Consider the following 19,579-nt stretch of genomic DNA (forward strand, 5'->3'; position numbering starts at 1 on the left):
GAGCAGTCAGGAATAAACATGACCTGGTTGGCTAAACACAGCAAAAAATAATAAAAAGAGTACTAACTTGATAAGACATCGGTTTTGCACAAGATCACTTTGAGGCCTAGCTGAGGCATATTTAGCATAAGCCATGAAAAGTCATTTGAACATGTCAGAGCAAAACTGTTTCAAAAGCAATAGAATGTTTATGTTTATAAAGCACAACAAATGCCAGTTGGTGTCTTGGCGCTAAACCTACCAGTAGAGAAGGAGGAGAGCATTTAAAATACCATTAATGAGTAAAAAGCCAGGTTTTAAGCAATTTCCTAAACGTTAAAATATCTGTCCAAATTTTCAGCTTCAAGGGGAGAGCATTCCACAACTTGGTGGTTTTAAGAAAAAAACTCCTGCCTTCCCAGGACGCTCGCTTGAACCTGGGCACAGACAGACACTTGAAGGTTGCAGATCTCAAATTAAGAGTGGGCACATTCCAGATAAGGCTATCCTGAATGTATTTGGGGGCTATATCATGTAGAGCCTTGAAGGTTATACAAAGAGCTTTAAACTCATTTTTTTTCCCACTGGTAACCAATGTAACTTTTTTATGGCCTGAGATACAGACTGATATTTGTGAACATTTTTCAAAAGCTGGGCTGTGATATTTGTAGCTTTAGCAGCAGAGTTTTCCTGAAATAAGCCTCTGTTATTAGTAGAAGTCCAATGATTACACGCCTCTCCCTGATCTCCAGCCAAATGGGTCTGGCTTTCTTCATGGGAAAGCTGGCTGAGAGGGAAGTAGTCCCCCTCACATAGGCTTCCTCCATTTGCAAAAGAGTACGAAAGGCTGAGAAATTGAGTTGGCACGGAGTCTGAGGTGAACGAGGACACAAAAAAAAGAAGAGTGGTCCTGTCTAAACAAAAAGGACCTCTGTTTTGCTGGAATTAAGTTTTCAACAATTTTAAGGCATACATATGTTATTTAGGGACATACAGGAGTTACATTTAGCTGCTGTCTCTTCATAACTACTGGAGATGGAGACTACTATCTGTGTACTGTCTGCATACGAAATAACCGAAAATCCAAAGGATTTGACCACACTGGCCAGATGTGTCACATAGAGATTAAAAGAGTGGGGCTTAATGACAATCCCTGAGGGATGCCACAGGGTAGACTAAAATGATCAGAAGCAAAGCCTTCCATTGCAACATGATGTACCCTACCTGACAAAAATGACTTGATTAGACTGAGTGCATCACGTCAGTGTACAGGTATAAACTCAATTGTGGATTATTATTCTGCACACTAATAATATGCACAATTTCTGGCATTGCCAGGCAAGATAACTGACTGGACACGCTGTTAGCATGTTCTGCTGCCCCAGGTAAAAATCCTGAAGCATCCTGTGGGGCAGAGCCATTGATGGTGTGCCTGGAGTGGATATAGGTCTGCTTCCCTGTTATCCGCCCCGCTGGGGTGAAGCTGTGTGGCAGAGGGGGGCTGCGGCCGCTGATGCTCCTAGGTGCCTGCATCGACAGGAGAGCGTGGAGGCCTAATGAGGGCTGGTAAGTATGGCCTGCTCGCCGAACATGCAGTGAGGGGGAGAGACAAGATCGGTGTCTGTGGACTATGCTGCCAAGCAGAGCCCGCAGAGAGGAAGAGCTGTAGCCTATGCAGCTGCCCTGGGGGCACTCAGGCCCGCTGTGGCTGAACGGACGAAGACAGCAGGGAAAGGAAAAATGTGGGCCCGGGTCATGCTCCACTGCTAACAGGCGGTGGGATGAGAGTGGCAGAGAGTGGGCAGCTTGTCCTTCACCTTTTGCAGCGCGTAGCAGTGAACCCAGAGGTGCGCGCCACGCCTGCGTCAGATTTCTGCCCATGGTTCTAGTGATTTGTAGACGGTTCCAGGGGAGTGAAGAGGAAGAGAAGAGGGCACAAGACTGAATTCTCACAGCAAGGAGGAGCGGGCAAGTGAGTTGACGGCCTGTGACAGGACGACAAGACTGGGATCGGGAGAGGTGCCACAGCACTGGAATGGGGGAGTATGGTCCACTGGAGCACGGAATGATGCTGCCAGTGGCAGCCCGCACTTTAGGGCGGAGAGGCCCCCCCCCCCCCCCACCTTTTGCCCCTCATGAAGAGTGTCTGCCAGGCTGAACAAAGGCCAGCCTGACAGACACTCTTCATTTTCAGCTCAGACAGCCAGGAGTGAGCCATGTGCGATTTGCGCAAACTCATGGCTGCCTGAGCTGAAATTTGCTGGGCTGAAGATGTCACAGCTCCTATGGGCGTGACCTCCCCGGCTCAGCAAAGGTGCCTTGAGGCCCTCCCCTGGGTAACGAGGAAAGCGTCACCCATTGACATTCGCCCTGGGCCCTTCAGGTTTAAGTGGGGTGGGGTCAGCAGTCTCACTGATCCCATCCCACTCTGTGACGAGGCTGGGACTGCCACCTACCCTCATTGGCTGACCTAAGGCCAATGAGGGAAGGCAGCAGTCCCAACCCTCCTGGGACCTAGAGACTGAAGGTAAGTGTGTGTGTGATGTTTTAAATTGAATGTTTGTTGCGCGTGTGCATGTTTGAGTGTTATGAGTGTTGTTAATGGATGTGCGTGCGTGTGTGTGTGAAAGAATGAGTGTGTGTGATCTTTTAAAATGAATGTTTGGTGCATGCGTGCATGTTTGAATGTTATGAGTGTTAATGGATGTGCGTGCGTGTGTGAAAGAATGAGTGTGTGTGATGTTTTAAAATGAATGTTTGGTGCATGCGTGCATGTTTGAATGGTATGAGTGTTGTTAATGGATGTGCGTGCATGTCTGTGTGTGAAAGAATGTGTGTGTGTGTGTGTGTGTGTGTATGTGCTTCCCGCCCGCCCCCCTCCCTCCTAAAGCTGCCAGCCGCCACTGGATGCTGCTAATCGACCTGAGTGGTGAGATCATATGCCCACCTGTGGTTTTGAAGTATTGATTCCTACTACGGCGGGGGCACTGCTGTCGTCTGTGGGGCTAGTATAGACACAGGACAATGTTGGTGGCAGTGCTGACAGAGAAGAGGGTGCTGGTGTGACTGAAATGGACCCCCCCACTCACTCTACATTGTGTTTCAGTGCTTGGGGAGCTGACAGAGAGGAGGTTTGTGCTCTGCTCCACTACCTGAATTAATGACTTGAGTGGACTTACCTGTGTAAAGGGGGCCACCTTACCCCCAGCAGGGCCCCTGATATGGGGAAGAAAAACGCTGCTAAGGGGGCCCCAGGGCAACATGATAATGCAATGCATCACCTGCCAGGGCTTGCCACAAGGGCTGCAGGATTGGTGGGGGCTAGGGTGGCAGAACAAGAGGGTAAGCCAGCCTGCACTGCACTTTTGGAGGACATTCAGGGATCTCACACAGTGTTAGAGGGGATTATAGTCACAGTGGCAAGATCCACTTCTTTAAGAGATCAGAAAAGGTGTGGTCCTGGTTGGAATTATGGGGCCATCCCTGGGACTGAGAGGGGCATGGGGCATGGGACATGAGGATAGGCTGTGGAAGATGCAGAGCGTGAAGGACTGTGTCTCTTCCAGGTTGGAGACAATGGAGGATCGTCTTAAACAAGAGTACTAGTTCAGCAGGATGGTACATTGAGCCGGGAGAAGGAGAGTGGTGGAGGACGGGAGTTGACCACGGATGAGGATGGCGCCACAGGGGGGCATCGAGAAGGCACTGAGGAAGACACGTGATCAAATTCATGGAAGAGGTGGGGTCAGTACTGTATTGGGTTCACAGTGACTGGGAGTCCAACACTATAGAGGCGCTGAGCCGGGTCCTGATGGTGGATCACAGGTGTGATTGCACAGGTTGTGATACTAATGGAAGGATTTAATAAGAGCAACAACGTGGCTCACTGAGAGGTTTAGATAGGAAATGCTAGGGCAGCTGGAGTGAGGTTCATGGTGGTTCTTGTTCTCTTTGGACTGGAGACACGCTAGACATTGTTTTGCTCCTGCACATTTAGTTTAGGTACGTATTATACAGACAATTTTGATTGGTTTGGGCCTTGTTTGTTATTAGTTCTAGGGGATAAAGAGGGTTAGGCCTGGACAAGAGTCCTGACCAAGCATGGTAGGTAAGCACAATGTTTTGATGTTCTTTTGCATTTACCTGTGGAGGGATGTGAGGAGAGGAGAAGTTTCTCTCAACATTTATGTTTCCTTACAATACTGTTACCTGGATGGGGCTGTGTAGCTGGAATGGCTGTGGGTGCTGAGCCAGGATGCTGGAAGTCGACGTGGTTCTGTGGGTGGATGGGGGTCTTGCTGGGAACGGCCATGGACAAAAATGTCTGTGCATGCATGGCTCAAAGATATAAGATAGTCACTTGGAATGTAAGAGGACTCAGGGGGTATAGGAAGAGGCACAGGGTGATGTCCTACTTGTGCAGACAGGGGATAGGTATAGTCTCTTCAAAAAACTCACTTCATTGATGAAGAGGACAATAACTTGAGACGGAAAAGGATAGGTTAGTCGTACTCATCCACATACTCAGCCTATGCTCAGGGGCATTGGTGTGGGTGGCGCCTGGAGTGCTATTTAAATTGCAGTACTGGGAGGTAGATCGAGAGGCAGATATGTCTTAGTGCAGAAGACATTGGATGGCACAGAACTTTGCAGGCATTGTTAACAGACAGCATGGTCATCAGCTTACAGTGAGTTGGAGATTTTAACTGTGCGATAGATGGGGACCTAGACAGATGGCCCCTGAAGCATTCGACAAAGCTGGCTATGGTATAGTTGTTGCAAAGGGTGATACAGAATGTGAGGTGTGTGGACATTTGGAGAGAAATGTACCTACCAGCCAGAGAATACTCATGCCACTTCCTAACGTCCTTACAGTACACTAGATAGGGCGTTGGGCACTATGGAAATAGCTTCCGCAGTAAGATCTGGCAAGTATTTAGGTTGTTTTTTTATCAGATCACTCTCATCTGCTTCTTGAGTTAGCGGGTGGGAGGTCACAGTGTGGCTCCTGTGGCTGGAGTGTGGCCCCTGTGGCTAGAGGCTGCCCCCTTGATGCCCTAATGAACTTGGTGTGTAAGGAAACGTTGAGTACGGCATTGAGAGAGTAACTGGGTATGAACTGGGGCACAACAGCCAGCAGAGCAAATAATTTGGAGATGAAGGCAGTGATGATGGGGGAATGCGTGAGTAAGTTTTACGTTATCAGATGATAGTTGGCTCAGGAACTGGAGACACTGGGGGGGAGGTTGACGCACCTGCAGAGACGCGAAATACTGGACTCAGCTGTGGGAGCAGATGTCACAAATGCTAAGTGTGTTCTTGGAGAAACCTGCTAAAGATTGGACAAGTTTACGTGAAAGGAATACTGACTGAGGTTGCATTGAGAGGGAGATAATCCCAGTAGACTGCTGGCATGGCTCCTGAAATAGGAAGCAAGTAGACTTCCCATTATGTCCTTGAAATGGCCTGATGGAAAATTGGCTAATACGCAGGAGACTATTATTGGGGTGCTTAAAGCGCATTCCAAGGATTGTATAGTGTGGGACAGTCTCCAGAGATGGGTACGATGGTTAAGTATCTGGAGCGGGTGGACCCTCCTGCAGTCTATAGACTCCTGACAATACTTAATGTATACATGTAGGTGCTCTGCAAGGTCCTGGTGGAGAGACTGTTAGGGGTAGTGGGGACACTGGTACACAAGGATCAATGTGTATTCATCTAGGATGGAAGCACGGCTATGAATCTGCACAGGTTGGCTTAGGTTCTACATGCTGTCAACAGTAGCCACTAGGGGTTAGTTTTGGGATCTGTGGACATCGTGAAAGCATTTGATAAACTTAGCTGGACATACATGCTTCAGGTTCTGCAGCGAATGGGTTTTGGTCTGGGCTTTTGTGGTTGTGTAAACTTTCTTTATAGTACAACTCAGGCCCGGGTTCGTACAGGTGGGTTGGTGCTGGTGGACTGGGTGGTGGAGAGGGCCACCCATCACGGATGCCCACTGTCCCCGCTGTTGTTTGCACTGGCCATAGAGCCTCTGGCTGCACATATCCGGAATGACCTGCCGGACTTTTGAATACAGGTTGGTGATGGCATACACTTAATATTGCTATAAGCTGATGATTTGCTGTTCTATTTGAGGAGGCTGGGGACTCTGTACCGCTGTTAGTGGTCAAACTGGACAAGTTTGCAGTTAATAGTCTTAAGGGCGCACAATGTCTGGCCTGGAGCTGTCGCCCCTGGGTTACCCTGGGAGATGAAGGCTTTTCGGTATTTGGGAATTATGGTGGCACACGAGGCAGAGGTTCAAGGTTGTCACAATACGGGGAAGATGCTGGAGGGATTGGTGAGATGTTACATTTTGGAACATATTGCCGGTGTCAGTGGTGGGTTAGATCTTGGCTGCGAATAATTTTCTTCCCTGGTGTTGTATATTGCGCAGAACTTACTGCACATGATCGCCTGTAGCAAGTTTAAACATTGGATAGCTTGTTCATCTCCCTAGCGTGGGAGGGGAAACGAAGCAGAGTGGCTTTGGCAACAGTTGAGCTAAATATTGAAGTGGGGGGCATGGGCTTGCCTGACCTAGAACTGTATTATGATGTAACTAAGTTATAGCATGTGGCGCGATGGGCCGCCATGAAGGATAACTGGGAGAATGGGTTGCTGAAGGGAACCTGTGGCACCACGCCCTTGTTAGAGTTGTTGAGGAGCCGGTCACGGGTGCCAGGCCACTTCCCATACTTGGTGTATCAGACAGCAGAAACATGGGAGGAAATGATTAGCAGGGTCCTGAAACTGCCTCCATTTGCGAGAGAGCTGGGCATTTGGTCATTGGTACCATTCAACACATCAACAAGGCTATGTCAGTAGCTCAGTGGAGAGTAGGGGGCTGGAAGACATTGGGGGATCTGTATCCAGATAAGCGGTTCATTAATTTTGAGAAAATTTGTACAGAGTTCTCGTGGGGACTGGGCAGTTCCTTCAGTATACTGAAATTGCCAGCACGGTCAGGGAGTTTGGACGTGGTTTCCCTGGCCCTCCGGCAGTCAGACATGCTGCAACCACTGTTGTTGTTCGATAATGCTAGGTGTTCGGTGTCTTGGTTTTATGAGACAATAAAAGGGTATAGAGCTAAGGGGAGCTTTCCTGCCAGGTAGGCCAGCGGGGCAATGTAGAGTGATACAGAACGGAGAAAAGATGGAAGGAGGCATGTGTGCTTACTCGACGGGTGTCTAGTAATACCAGGTTCAAGATGATACACTTCAATTATTTGCACCGCACTTATCTGACACCCATCAAATTGAGCAGAATGTATGTGGGCAGGTCGGCGACTGCCCAGGGTGCTGGGTGGTGGGGAAGGGGCTCCTTTCTGCATATGGCATGGCTGTGCCTGACGGTGTGTACGTTTTGGGCAACTGTGATGGAAAAAGTGGACAGGGCATCTGCCACTGTGGTGGAAGAGACCCCCCTCCCCCACAATGTCTCCTGGGTACGATCAAGAAGCCTCTGAGGGGGGTGATGTGCTGGATGTTTTTGCCAATCATTGTGTGTCAATTAAGTGGCTGGGCCAGAGAGCCCTGTCGGTGACACTGTGGAGCAGGGATACTGTTGAATAGGCCCTGGCAGAAGATGGGCCCATTCGACTGGCTATGACAGATAAGGTGAGGGATTTAGATGTCTGGGTGGAGCTACTGGAGATACATCAGAAGACTGTGGAAGGTGCTGGAGATTCAGATGTGAGGCAGCAGACTGAGGGTATGAGTGCACAAGATACACAAATAGAGCTGGGTACGAGGGCATGGTGTTGGCATGACCTGCTGCATTGAAAGGATGACGTGGCAGGTAGTGCTGTGGGGAGGAGGTATTGGGGAGTCAACTGGTAATTCCATGACTTATGGAAAAGGAATGCATATGTCTGTTCCTTGGTGTTAGGAGGAGTGGCACGACCTACCTAAGGTATCAGGAATTGAGATAAGGATGGCTGTTGATGTTATAACATTGATGACGGCTTTCAGTTGTGTATCAGTTAAAACAATACAAACATACTTAAAAAAAAAAAATACTCTACTTTGATTTAATATATAATAATGTATGGGTATGAATCAACTACATGAACTTACCTGCCTTGCACTCTTATCTCTCATCACAAGGCCGATCTGAAGTTCAATTAAATTCATAAATAATGTTTTTGCAAAATGGTCCAAGGCATAAGCTGCAGCCAAGTAGGGAATCAGGCGCCATTGCTGGAAATAAAACGATTCAATGGAATTAACACAGTTGAACAGATATAATTTCTTAGTCCTTCCCACTCAGAATAAGCGCATCTGTATTTTTTAACAAGTTGTTATCACAGTTCATAAACAATAGGGTAACATGACATTGAAAGCACAGTGTTCAAATTCATCTGAGTAAACTGAGGAAAGTAAAATAATTTAACTGGTCCAAATGGCTTCCGAAAGCTATGAGAAGATGGCAAAATGTTGAGTGTGTCATACAAATCATTTATGTTTGGAAAAAACACAAAATAATATAATGCTACAGGATCTTGGGGAGGGATTGGAGCAACATTTCAAGCAAATCTGCCACACATTCTGTATTTGATGGACAGCCACTGCCCCAGTAATCACAACTTTCGCTATGACATTATCCAGGGACTTGCCATTCTCCTTCAGATCCTGACTGTGCCATCTCATTTTTTGAAGGCATGTTCACTACAAACATTCATGCAAGCATCTGGAACAAAAGAACTTGGCGAGCTGCAAAGATATCAAGATTGTGAAGACTTGTCTAAAGGTAACCTTGCTTAGTTGATTCAACCACCACTGCATGCCACCAATGTCCCCTTCAGGATTGACTCCACCCTATAATTTTTCTCAGCAAATCATTTTCATCCACCCTTTACATTATTCTTAAGAATGAAAGCTTGAACTTTTTGGAAAGAGTTTATGGATCTTGACTAATGGCTTCATAAGTGAGCAAACGAAGTAGATTTGATTCCAATAGATAGCCAATCACTCAGTCGATGAAACAGTTTATTTTGGTACAAGAAACCTTAAAGACTCATACAGTAAAGCTATTTAACTATTTCACAATATTTATTAAAATATACCTACAGTTTACAATATAATTAAATAAATACATTTAGATCAGAATATTTAGAATACAGATAATTTAAAAACAGACAAAATTATAAGTAAGAACACACAACATCTGACATCATTCACCACGTTATCTCCCTTATTTGAGACTCGAGTCATTTTAATCACTAACAGTCTAATCTTCACAGGAGTCATACATTGAGAGGGGTATTTATCAACAATAAATTAACAAAAGCTGGTCTATGAGAATGGTGACCCAGTTACAATAAAATTGGTATTAAAAACTTCTTTCTAGGAGTTTATAAAATGTACAAAAGCAAAATAAAAGACTTGCAGGTTTGAATGAGAAATTGTATTACACAAATATGGGATGCATGAATTGACCAAATTTCTGTCCTTAGGAGAACTCAGTATTTCAGCAACAATACCAAATCTGCACCATGTAAAAAATGTATTTCACTGGAATTAAAAAACAAGCCTAAATAGACCTGAAAATCTAGCCCAGTGGTTTTTAACCTGTGGACCAGGGACCCCGGGAGGTCCGCAAAGCTTACTCAGGTGGTCCGTGACTGGTCAGAAATTAAACAGTATATACATTAAAAAACGAAATGTATAATTTAACATGTTAGTGTTCTGTAAATGTGAGAGAATAACAAATGGAGGCTAAAAATTGTTAGTATTATCAGATTGATTTGAGGGAACATGGCAAGTGCATCAAACAGATATGCACAATGAGTGACCTCAAATGAATTTAGAAACACTCCACACGCTTCTAATACATTTTTATTTTTTCACATTTGTCTGTGAATTAAATAAGATACTTCATTGTTTGTGTGTTTGTTTGGCAGTTCAAATCATTGAAAATGCTTAGGCCGGAGTCCCTGATTTCTAGTAATGACTCAGTGGAGGTCCCTAGATTCCAATAATGATTCAGTGGCGGTCCCCAGATAACAGTAATAATTAAGTGGGGGTCCTAAGAAGTCAAAATATTAAGAATCGCTGATCTAGCCATTTCAGCAGTCTCCCTCTCTGACACAGTTGCTTGGTAAAACTTGTAGTTTATGAGATGCAATAGATTCTCAGGGTGCAAAAGCAATTAACAGCAGCCTAGCTTCTCAACACCAGCCTTAATATAATGTAACCAATCAACGGCACTGAGGGTATCCATCTGTAATCATTACGACTTAACAATATAGAACTGTTAATAGTTGTCAAGTTGCAGGTAGTAACAAGTCCAAGTGGTGTCTTGCGAAATGCCTATCGCAAATGGAAAGCTAGATATAAGGATATTCAGGTCCGGAGAAACTGGCGCGCAGCGGTGAAACACCACGGCCAACACAAAGCCAACTTTAATCATGAGAAAACATCACTTCCCAAAGAAAATCATGTTTGCAGTTGGCTGAGGAACATTGTGGAGCCAGTGCCTTGCTACAGGAGTGTTGGATTGGAACTTTTAACTGCCTACTTGTTACTCAGATCTTTGTACAGTCATAACCATTTTCAGGGCCTTGTATATGTGTACCTTTTCTGCATGCACTATTTTCTATCATGCTTTTTGGGTTTTTGCACATTCTTATTTTTGCATCTTGTGTCTCTCCCGTTTCATTGCTGACACTGTACATATTATCTTTTAAGCGATTTACAAGACCGGAACTCATTTTGAATTTATGTGCATTGAACTCTATAGTAAATCCATAACAGTCATACCTAAGGAATGCACCATAGGGACTTCCAAGAGACCAAATAATATACATTGCTTTCTACTATTTCCGTGAGAAAAATGCATGAAGTGTAGTGAAGAAAGGGCTGCGTTGGAGGACTTGTTACTTGAGGTAATTAGGTAAAGAGATTGTATAAGATTTGACTGTTAGATGGTTCTATTTATAATCAACAATCTTTTCATTACAGATTTCCATAATCAGACTCCGAAGGAAGCGAGACAAGCCTTGCATCAATTTTTTCTATATGCGCTGCTGTGATTTCTGTTACAACTAGAGCTCATGGTCTCTCTGTGTCAGTGAACAGGATTAGCTTCATAAAATCATATATATACTTCATACAATCATACACATACAGAGTAAATCTGTAACCCTCAAAATATTGATATATATATATATATATGCACACACATAAGCACAGAGACACATAGGTTTCCTGCTAGCAGTCACAGCCAGTAGGTAGCTATAGATAGGACCTAGTTGAAAAAGCATTTCATGACTTGTCTATATCTTTGGCACTCCTTGACGTATCTTCACAAGATTATCCAAAACAAAGTGCTCCCTAGGGTCTTGTTGTGCATGGAAAGATTCGGAGTGATTCATCAAGCGGGGTCGAGAAAAATAAGGGGGGACCACCACCTTCCTGGGGCAAGGAATAGTGAATTAATGAGGGAGCCCTGCGGATCCCCCTAGGGCCTGGGGACTACCACCTCCCTAGGGCAACAATTGTTTTAACAGCAGGGGGGGGGGTGCAGCCCCCGACAGGCCCAAGAACACTACCTCCCCGGGGCAATAAACAATGTATGGGGTACAGTGCGGCCCCTCCCCCCGCAGGCCCTGGGGCTGCCACCTCCCCCGGGCTGAAATAAATTAATGTAGGGGGTGTGTCGCGGACCTTGGCCCCGGGGTCCACCACCCACTCAGGGCTAAATTAAACTATGAAAGGGGGCCACACAGCCAAGCTTGTGGAGCCATAAGTGGCCCTGGGGACCGCCACACCACAGGTCTGACTCCTGCTACCTAGCGAGGTGCCCACCCTTGGGAGGTGACTGTTTGCTTTTGCTTGGAGTGAGCTGACAGTTTTCATCAGTAAAAAGCTAACATAACTCCACTTTCTGCTAGAGGGAGCAGTCAAACAGCTCCTGCTTGTAGAAAGCGGAGTTTTCATCTCTTTCCCTCCAGCTATGCGAACAGGGAAACAGATAAAAAAAATGCTCCTGTAAGCAGGGAGCTGCAATTACAATCAGCTATCTGCTTGCAGGAGCAATGCCAGCTCCTGCAGGAGTCAGGAGCTGGCTGGCACTGCGGATGCCTTAAGCCCCCCCCGGCAGGTCCCCTAAATCTTTTAAAATAATTGAAAAAAAATTCAAGGTGGAACTGCAGACTTTAAGTTCCACCTTGAAAATTATTTAATGAAGACGCTTGGGGAATAATCACATTAACAAAGCTACAAACACACAAGGTCAATGGAGACATTTCCTCAATGCTCTTTATGCAGCTGTAGTGTAGGAGATGCACTTTATATATACTCAAGGAGGTAGCACTTACTAAATAGCCAGTAGAAAATATTCCAATTGGGTTGACATTTTGCAGAAAACAGTGGCATCTTGTTGGATAAATACACGTGGCTAAATTCATTCTGGTATGATGGTCATTTTACAGAATTAAACTTCAGCGGCAAGCACTTAAAGATACAAAAAAAAGCCGGGGCCCACGTTGATGCTCCACTTCTGTAAAGTATTAATCAGCCTAACTTTGCACGCATGGCCAAGACAGAGCAACTGTGTTTTTCCTGCATTTTGCCAAGCGCGACTAGGGTTTGGGTGATTACAGGGGGTTGGTTGCAGGATCTGGCTGCAGGCCAGGCCCTGTGGTCGAACCCTGCCGTACACGGCCATGGTTGAATTAACATTCACTTTACATTTAAAAAAAATAATAATTCATGGAAAAAAACAAGGGTCACAGGGACGTTATAACAAAGGTTACAGGTGAATTTCTATGGTTTTGTATGTTTAAAAAGTGAGCCTAACTATAACGTCCCTCTAACCTTTGTTTTTTTCAGTGAATATATATATATATATATATATATACACACACGCACACACATACATACAGCCCTGCCAAGTTTCCCAGGTCCATTCGTGCTGCTCCAGTATGGGTTTTTTCTTTGAATTCTGGGACTTGTAGTCTTGTTTATTGCATTATAAAACAGGACTACCAGTACCACAATTCAAAGAAAAAAACAATCCGGAGCAGCACATCACACATGGACCTGGGAAATTTTGGCAGCTATGTAGCTATGTAGATATAACATATGACGATTCTGTCTGGAAATAGTCTTAAAAGTGAATTATTATCGGAAAAAGGCTAAGAATACAATACCCCTCTTTGTGCCCAGTTAATGGAAAAAAGAAAATATAACACCTATTTTCAAGTAGGGAATACATCTAGATTCAGAAACATAACATACCAATGTACTACATAAGGGTGTTTCTGAAGGGGACTTTAACAGCTCAAGGCTTAAGAAGGTGACATGCTATAATACAAATATTAAATGACAAAAACACAAAAGAGGTTGCTGATAAATATTACAAACTAAGGGCCTGATTTAGATCTTGATGTAATACCACCATCCCGCCGCAGCTGCGGTCCCAAGTACTCCAACAAGCTGACTGTGTTCCACCACCCTATTTAGATCTATGGTGGTTCAACCGCCGTCTGCATCAACGGAATGTACTCCGTTGTGCTAGCTGAATCCCACAGCTGAAGCGGCAGACTCCAATGCTGGCAAGTATCACTCCATCCGCATTGCGCCGACCATTTTTAGATCATACATAGTTGTGATGGTGGTGTGCCAGTGCTGGTCCAATGAAGGCGAGAGTCCGTTGTGGGACCCGTTCAGCATTGTACTATGGCTGTGGCTATTGGATGGATGTTAGCAGCCCACACCTGATGTATATTGGACAATTGTGAAAGCCTGCAAAACACACTATAAAACACACTCCATTTCAGACCATGATCATTTGCCATTCCGCTGTAGCAGAGCATTTTGATGCAGATTTTGCCACACAGAAGTCAGGTTTTGTTAATTTATTTTTCCCCCTCTGGGTTTTATTTTCCATCAACATTTGGGGCACCAGTTAATTTTTTGTGGACATTCACTATGGCAGCGAGGAGGAATCCAAGTTTTACAGAGGGAGAATTGTAAGTCATGGTGGATAAAATGATTAGTGTACAGCCACAATTGTTTGGACTACAAGTACAAAATACAACAATATCTCAGAAAAGGGAAATGTGGACCGAAATAGAGAACAGAATAAATGCTGTAGCTAACAATCTGCGAACACAAGAGGAACCACCTGCATGGGAAAGTGTGCTCACTGGCCTTCAAGTGTCACCTGGAGGCCCAGATGACTGGTGGTTGTTCTCTCAGCCCTCCTTTCATCTCTTTCCCTGGGAGGAGAAAGTCTTGCAGATCCTATATCCTGAAGGCTTGTTTCATCCAAATTACAAGCATCAAAGTTGTACCTCTCTTTTTAACAATGAGCAATATGTTTTGTCAGATTGTGTGTTGTTCTCCACAAATCGCACCTTTGCATTTGCCTAGTCCCTTGCTTTATCTTAATGTAGGTTGTTGTACTCCACAAAACAGGTTCCAAACTCCATCTATTTGCACATGAAGGTATAGTGCTTGTAAGTGGTATTTTCATCTATTCACATTATACACGTGTGTACATATTGTAAATGTGTGTTTATTGACACTATAGTAAGTTTAATAGATATGTGTAAGCCACTTTTTAATAAGTATTGTCAATGGTATTAACAAATGACTACAACTACAATGATACCCTGTTCTTGTCTCTGGAAGACAATAGTGCAATCTGATGTGACACAACCTTCATTTACTTCATTATATGCACAAATGTCTGTTTTATGTATTTGTCATTCACCATTTCATGGTATGAATGAACTTGTCATCTGCTGTCCTGATGCAGTATTTTGTCACCTTCTTGTTACTCCACTGAATTGATCTACTAGCTTGCAGAAATCATAGTTTGTTGATTCAAAGGTTTCCGATTATGTTCTGTGGCATGCTGAATATAAGTAGTATTGATACACAATTTACTATTTACTTTGCAGTGTCCATATGATGACCAGTGCATTAATGCTAATAAGCTGTATCATAGATTGTTATTGAGGCTGCTAGGCCTTGAAATGTCTCAGCTCTGAAATCTCCTTTTTACTGTGTTGAGTTACATGCCTGGTAAATGTAATATACACTTTCTAAATAACATTTTGTAGGAAAATGGCTCCCTGTTGCAGTTACCCCGACACTTTTTGCCTGTTATTGATGCTGACCTGACAGAGTGTGCTGGGACCCTGCTAACCAGGCCCTAGCACCAGTGTTCTTTCATTAAAAATGTACCTTTGTTTCCACAATTGGCACACAGATAAGTCCTGTGTAAAAGGTACCAGTACTACCAAGGGCCCGGTGACCAGAAAAAGTCCCCAAGGACTGCAGCATGTGTTGTGCCACCCTAAGGGACCCCTCACCTAACACATGCACACTGCCATGGCATATTGTGTGTGTTGGTGGGGAGAAAAAGGCAAAGTCGACATGGCACCCCCCTCAGGGTTTCATGCACACAAAACACTGCCTGTGGCATAGGTATGTCACGCCACTAGCAGGCCTTAAAGCCCTAAGGCAGGGTGCACTATGCCACAGGTGAGGGCATAGCTGCATGAACAATATGCCCCTACAGTGTCTAAGTCCATTCTTAGACATTGTAAGAACAGTGTGGCCATATTAAGTATATGGTCAGGGAGTTTATCAAAGCGAGCTCCACAGTTCCATAATGGCTACACTGAATACTGAGAAGTTTGGTATCAAACTTCTCAGAATAATAAACCCACACTGATGCCAGTGTTGTATTTTTTTTTTTTTTTAAATGCACACAGAGGGCATCTTAGAGATGCCCCCTGTGTTTTACCCAATCCTTCAGTGCAGGATTGACTGGTCTGTGCCAGCCTGCCACTGAGATACAAGTTTCTGACCCCTTGGGGTGAGAGCCTTTGTGCTCTCTGAGGCCAGAAACAAAGCCTGCACGGGGTGGAGGTGCTTCACATCTCCCCCCTGCAGGAACTGTAACACCTGGCGGTGAGCCTGAAAGGCTCAGGCCTGGTGTTACAATGCCCCCGGGGCACTCCAGCTAATGGAGATGCCCGCCCCCCCGGACGAGCCCCCACTTTTGTCGGCAAGTCCAGTGGGATAATGAGAAAAACAAGGAGGAGTCACCCCCTCAGCCAGGACCACCCCTAAGGTGTCCAGAGCTGAAGTGACCCCCTCCTTGAGAAATCCTCTATCTTGCTTTGGAGTTTTAGGACCAATAGGGATAGGGATGTGCCCCCCTACCCAGCGGGAGTGGGCACAAGGAGGGTGTAGCCACCCTCAGGGACAGTAGCCATTGGCTACTTCCCCCTGACCCTAACACACCCCTAAATTTAGTATTTAGGGGCGACCCTGAACCCAGATCTTCAGATTCCTGACGACCTCACAAAAAGAAGAAGGACTGCTTAGCGGGAAGTCCAGCAGAGAAGGAAAAGAGGCACCAAATGACTTGGCCTGGCCTGTCTCCTGCTTCAAAGAACCTGCAAAAGAAAAGTGCTGCGTCCTGCAGGTCCAGCGGCCCCTGAAAAGCCTCCAGGGAACTGCCTGAATCCCCGAGGACCAAGAAACTCCTGTGGACAGCGGACCTGTCCATCAAGAAATCAACTTTAAAGAGACTCTCACCTCACTCCAGAAGGGCGAGTCCAACTGCTATGTCCAGAGAAACCAACTATCCAGAAAGGACCCACAGGTGACTCAGATGATGTGTCCACCCTGGGCTGACCTCTCTGCACCCCCACAACTACACCTGCAGATGGAATCCCGTGGACCCCCCTGGACATGACTGCCCGGGAGGAAGATATCCGACGCAGCCCCCAGACCCATGAGAAACCGACCCCTAGTGCAGCAACAACCAGCAGGAGGCCCTCACCCTTGCTCAGTCAGTGGCTTGCCCGAGAGGCCCTCCCTGTGCCCTGCCTGAAGCGCCTAACTGACCCCCGGGTCCCTCCACAGAATTTTATTGAGAACCCGACGACCTGTTTGCACATCGCACCCGGCCCCCCTGTGCCGCTGAGGGTGTGGTTTGTGCCTACTTGGGGCCCCTCCAGTACTCCTCCAAACTCCCCTGGTCTGCCCTCCGACAACGCGGCAAGCAGACTGGAACCGGAGTACCACCTGTCTCAATAGGCGCCCACGTTACTTTGTCTCCTATTTGACCGCTGCACCCGACCGGTCCTGTGTTGCTGGGTGTTTGGGGTTACCTTGAACCCTCAATGGTGGGCTATCTATGCCCCAGAGACTGAACCCGTAAGTGTGGTACTTACCTCAGAAACTATACGTTACTTACCTCCCCCAGGAACTCTTGAAAAATGCAGTGTCCACTTTTAGAATAGCTTTTTGCCATTTTAAAGAAAACTGTGTACAATATTGATTCTATTCAAAGTCCTAAGTATTACCTCAAATTACATCAAAGTACCTTTCATTTGATGTACTTACCTACTAAATGAATCTTGTGGTTCTAGAAATAAATGAACAAAAGAATAGTTTTCTACAAAAAAACCTATTGGCCTGGAGTTAAGTCATTGAGTGTGTGTTTTCACGTATTGCTTGTGTGTGTACAACAAATGCTTAACACTTCCATCTAATAAGCCTAACTGCTCGACCACACTACCACAAATAGAGCATTAGTATTATATATTATTGCCTCTGTCAAGCCTCTTGGGGAACCCCTGGACTCTGTGCACACTCGGTCGGTGATAAAGCGGCGGTAATACCGCCAACAGGTCGGCGGTAAAAAAAATGGAATCACGACGATGGCGGAAACCCCCAACACAGCCAGACACTTTAACATTCTAACCGCCACGGCGGTAGCAACAAACACCGCAGCGGTAACCGCCAACAGACAGGCGGAAGACAATGTACCACCCACACTATTACAAGGCACCAATCCGCCAGCTTTTCCGGGGTGGTACCAACGCCATCAAAAGCACGGGCAGGAACCAGGACGCCATGGAGCCCGAACTACAGGTCCTGCCCATGTTGGTCTACCTGTTCATCTGCCAGGAACATCAAAGACGGCGGCGACAAACATGGTGAATACTGCACCACGCAGGGAAGGGGGGAGGAAAAAGAGTGACACACACGCAACACCCCCACCCTCATCCCCAACACCATACACACAAATACATGCATCAACATTACACAAACACCCCGTAACCCCATGTAAGAACACAAGGACCAAATGAAATTATTGTAACAAGTGTAATAATCGAAAAATCAGATAGGCCAAGATAACTTTAAATGATCAGTATATACAAATATTTACAGCAAGTACACAAGTCTGTATACTGTTCCATGAAATGTCCGTGGACCAGTGGTCCCAAAAAGCATGGGCGAAGCCCACACATGACACCTGCCTCAAAACGGAGATAAGTCTGCAGGGGCATCAGGTCGAAAAAAACACAGGCACCTCAGGGGTAAAGGGAGGGGGGCACCTCAGCTGGATGATGGAACAACGCCACTGCTACTCAAGTGGGTCCACTGCCTGGTCCTGGGGAGTGCAAAGCCACAATCTCTCAAGTCTCTCAAGTGGGTCCACTGCCCACTGCCTGGTCCTGGGGAGTGCAAAGCCACAGTCTCTCAAGTCTCTCAAGTGGGTGCACTGCCCACTGCTTGGTCCTGGGGTGTGCAAAGCCACAGTCTCTCAAGTGGGTGGTTTGCCCACTATCTGGTCCTGGGGAGTACAAAGCCACAGTCTCTCAAGTGGGTGGGTTGCCCACTGCTTGGTCCCGGGGACTGCAAAGCCACAGTCTCTCACATGGGTGGGTTGCCCACTGCTTGCTCCTGGGGAGTGCAAAGCCACAGTCTCTCAAGTGGGTGGGTTGCCCACTGCTTGGTCCTGGGAGTGCAAGGACACAGTCTCTCAAGTGGGTGGGTTGCCCACTGGTTCTGGAGGGGGAATCGTGCCCAGAGTGCTTCATCCTGTCAAGGACTGTGGTAGTGGATGCTGTTCTCCACTGGTTCTGGAGGGGGCTCGGGTGCCCAGAGTGCTTCATCCTGCCAAGGACTTGGGTAGTGGAAGCTGTTCTCCACTGGTTCTGGAGGGGGCTTGGTGCCCAGGACTCTGGTCGTGGATGCTGTTCTCCACTGGTTCTGGAGGGGGCTTTGTGCCCAGTGATGCTGCACCTGGGGTGTGGCAGTTCCCATTCCCTCACCTTGGGTGTCTGAGCCATGAGATTTTCCGGGACAGGTAGCATGATACTCCATGGAGGCAGAGACACACTCCACCCTGCGGCGACTTAGCCTGCCAACTGCTGGTAGTGACAGTGCTGGTTGTGGTGCCTCATGTAGTGTGTGCAGGGTCCAGGACGTCTCCAGCAGCCTCGGACGGCTGCCCACTGGGAATGCTGTTGATGTCCGCTGTAGTGGCACTGGCTGGGCACGTTGGGGGGCAGGTGGTGGTGGCTGCGGCGGAGTCTGCAGCGGAGATGCTGCCGGTGGTGCAGGTGTCTGCACTTGTGGAGGGAGACACCAGGCCGTCCCCTGCAGTCTCCGAAGGGTGCCCACTGGGGATGATGCTGATGACTGTAGTAGAGGCAGCAGACGGGCAGGTGGCGGTGCAAGTGGTGGTCGTTGCGGCGGTGGCCACTGCCATACAGGTTGCAGGTCTGTCT

General features: G+C 46.5%; 1 protein-coding gene across 1 annotated transcript in view; it reads right to left on the bottom strand.

Annotated features, from left to right (window-relative positions):
* Nucleotides 1-19,579, bottom strand: part of ACOX3 (acyl-CoA oxidase 3, pristanoyl) — a 496,146-nt gene that overhangs the window by 170,943 nt on the left and 305,624 nt on the right. Inside the window, exon 10 of the mRNA XM_069203423.1 lies at nucleotides 8,103-8,225. Coding sequence (XP_069059524.1) covers nucleotides 8,103-8,225 — 123 coding nt within the window. The remainder of the gene's footprint in view (nucleotides 1-8,102; nucleotides 8,226-19,579) is intronic.

This window comes from Pleurodeles waltl, chromosome 1_2 (genome assembly GCF_031143425.1).
Source record: "Pleurodeles waltl isolate 20211129_DDA chromosome 1_2, aPleWal1.hap1.20221129, whole genome shotgun sequence".
NCBI lineage: Eukaryota > Metazoa > Chordata > Amphibia > Caudata > Salamandridae > Pleurodeles > Pleurodeles waltl.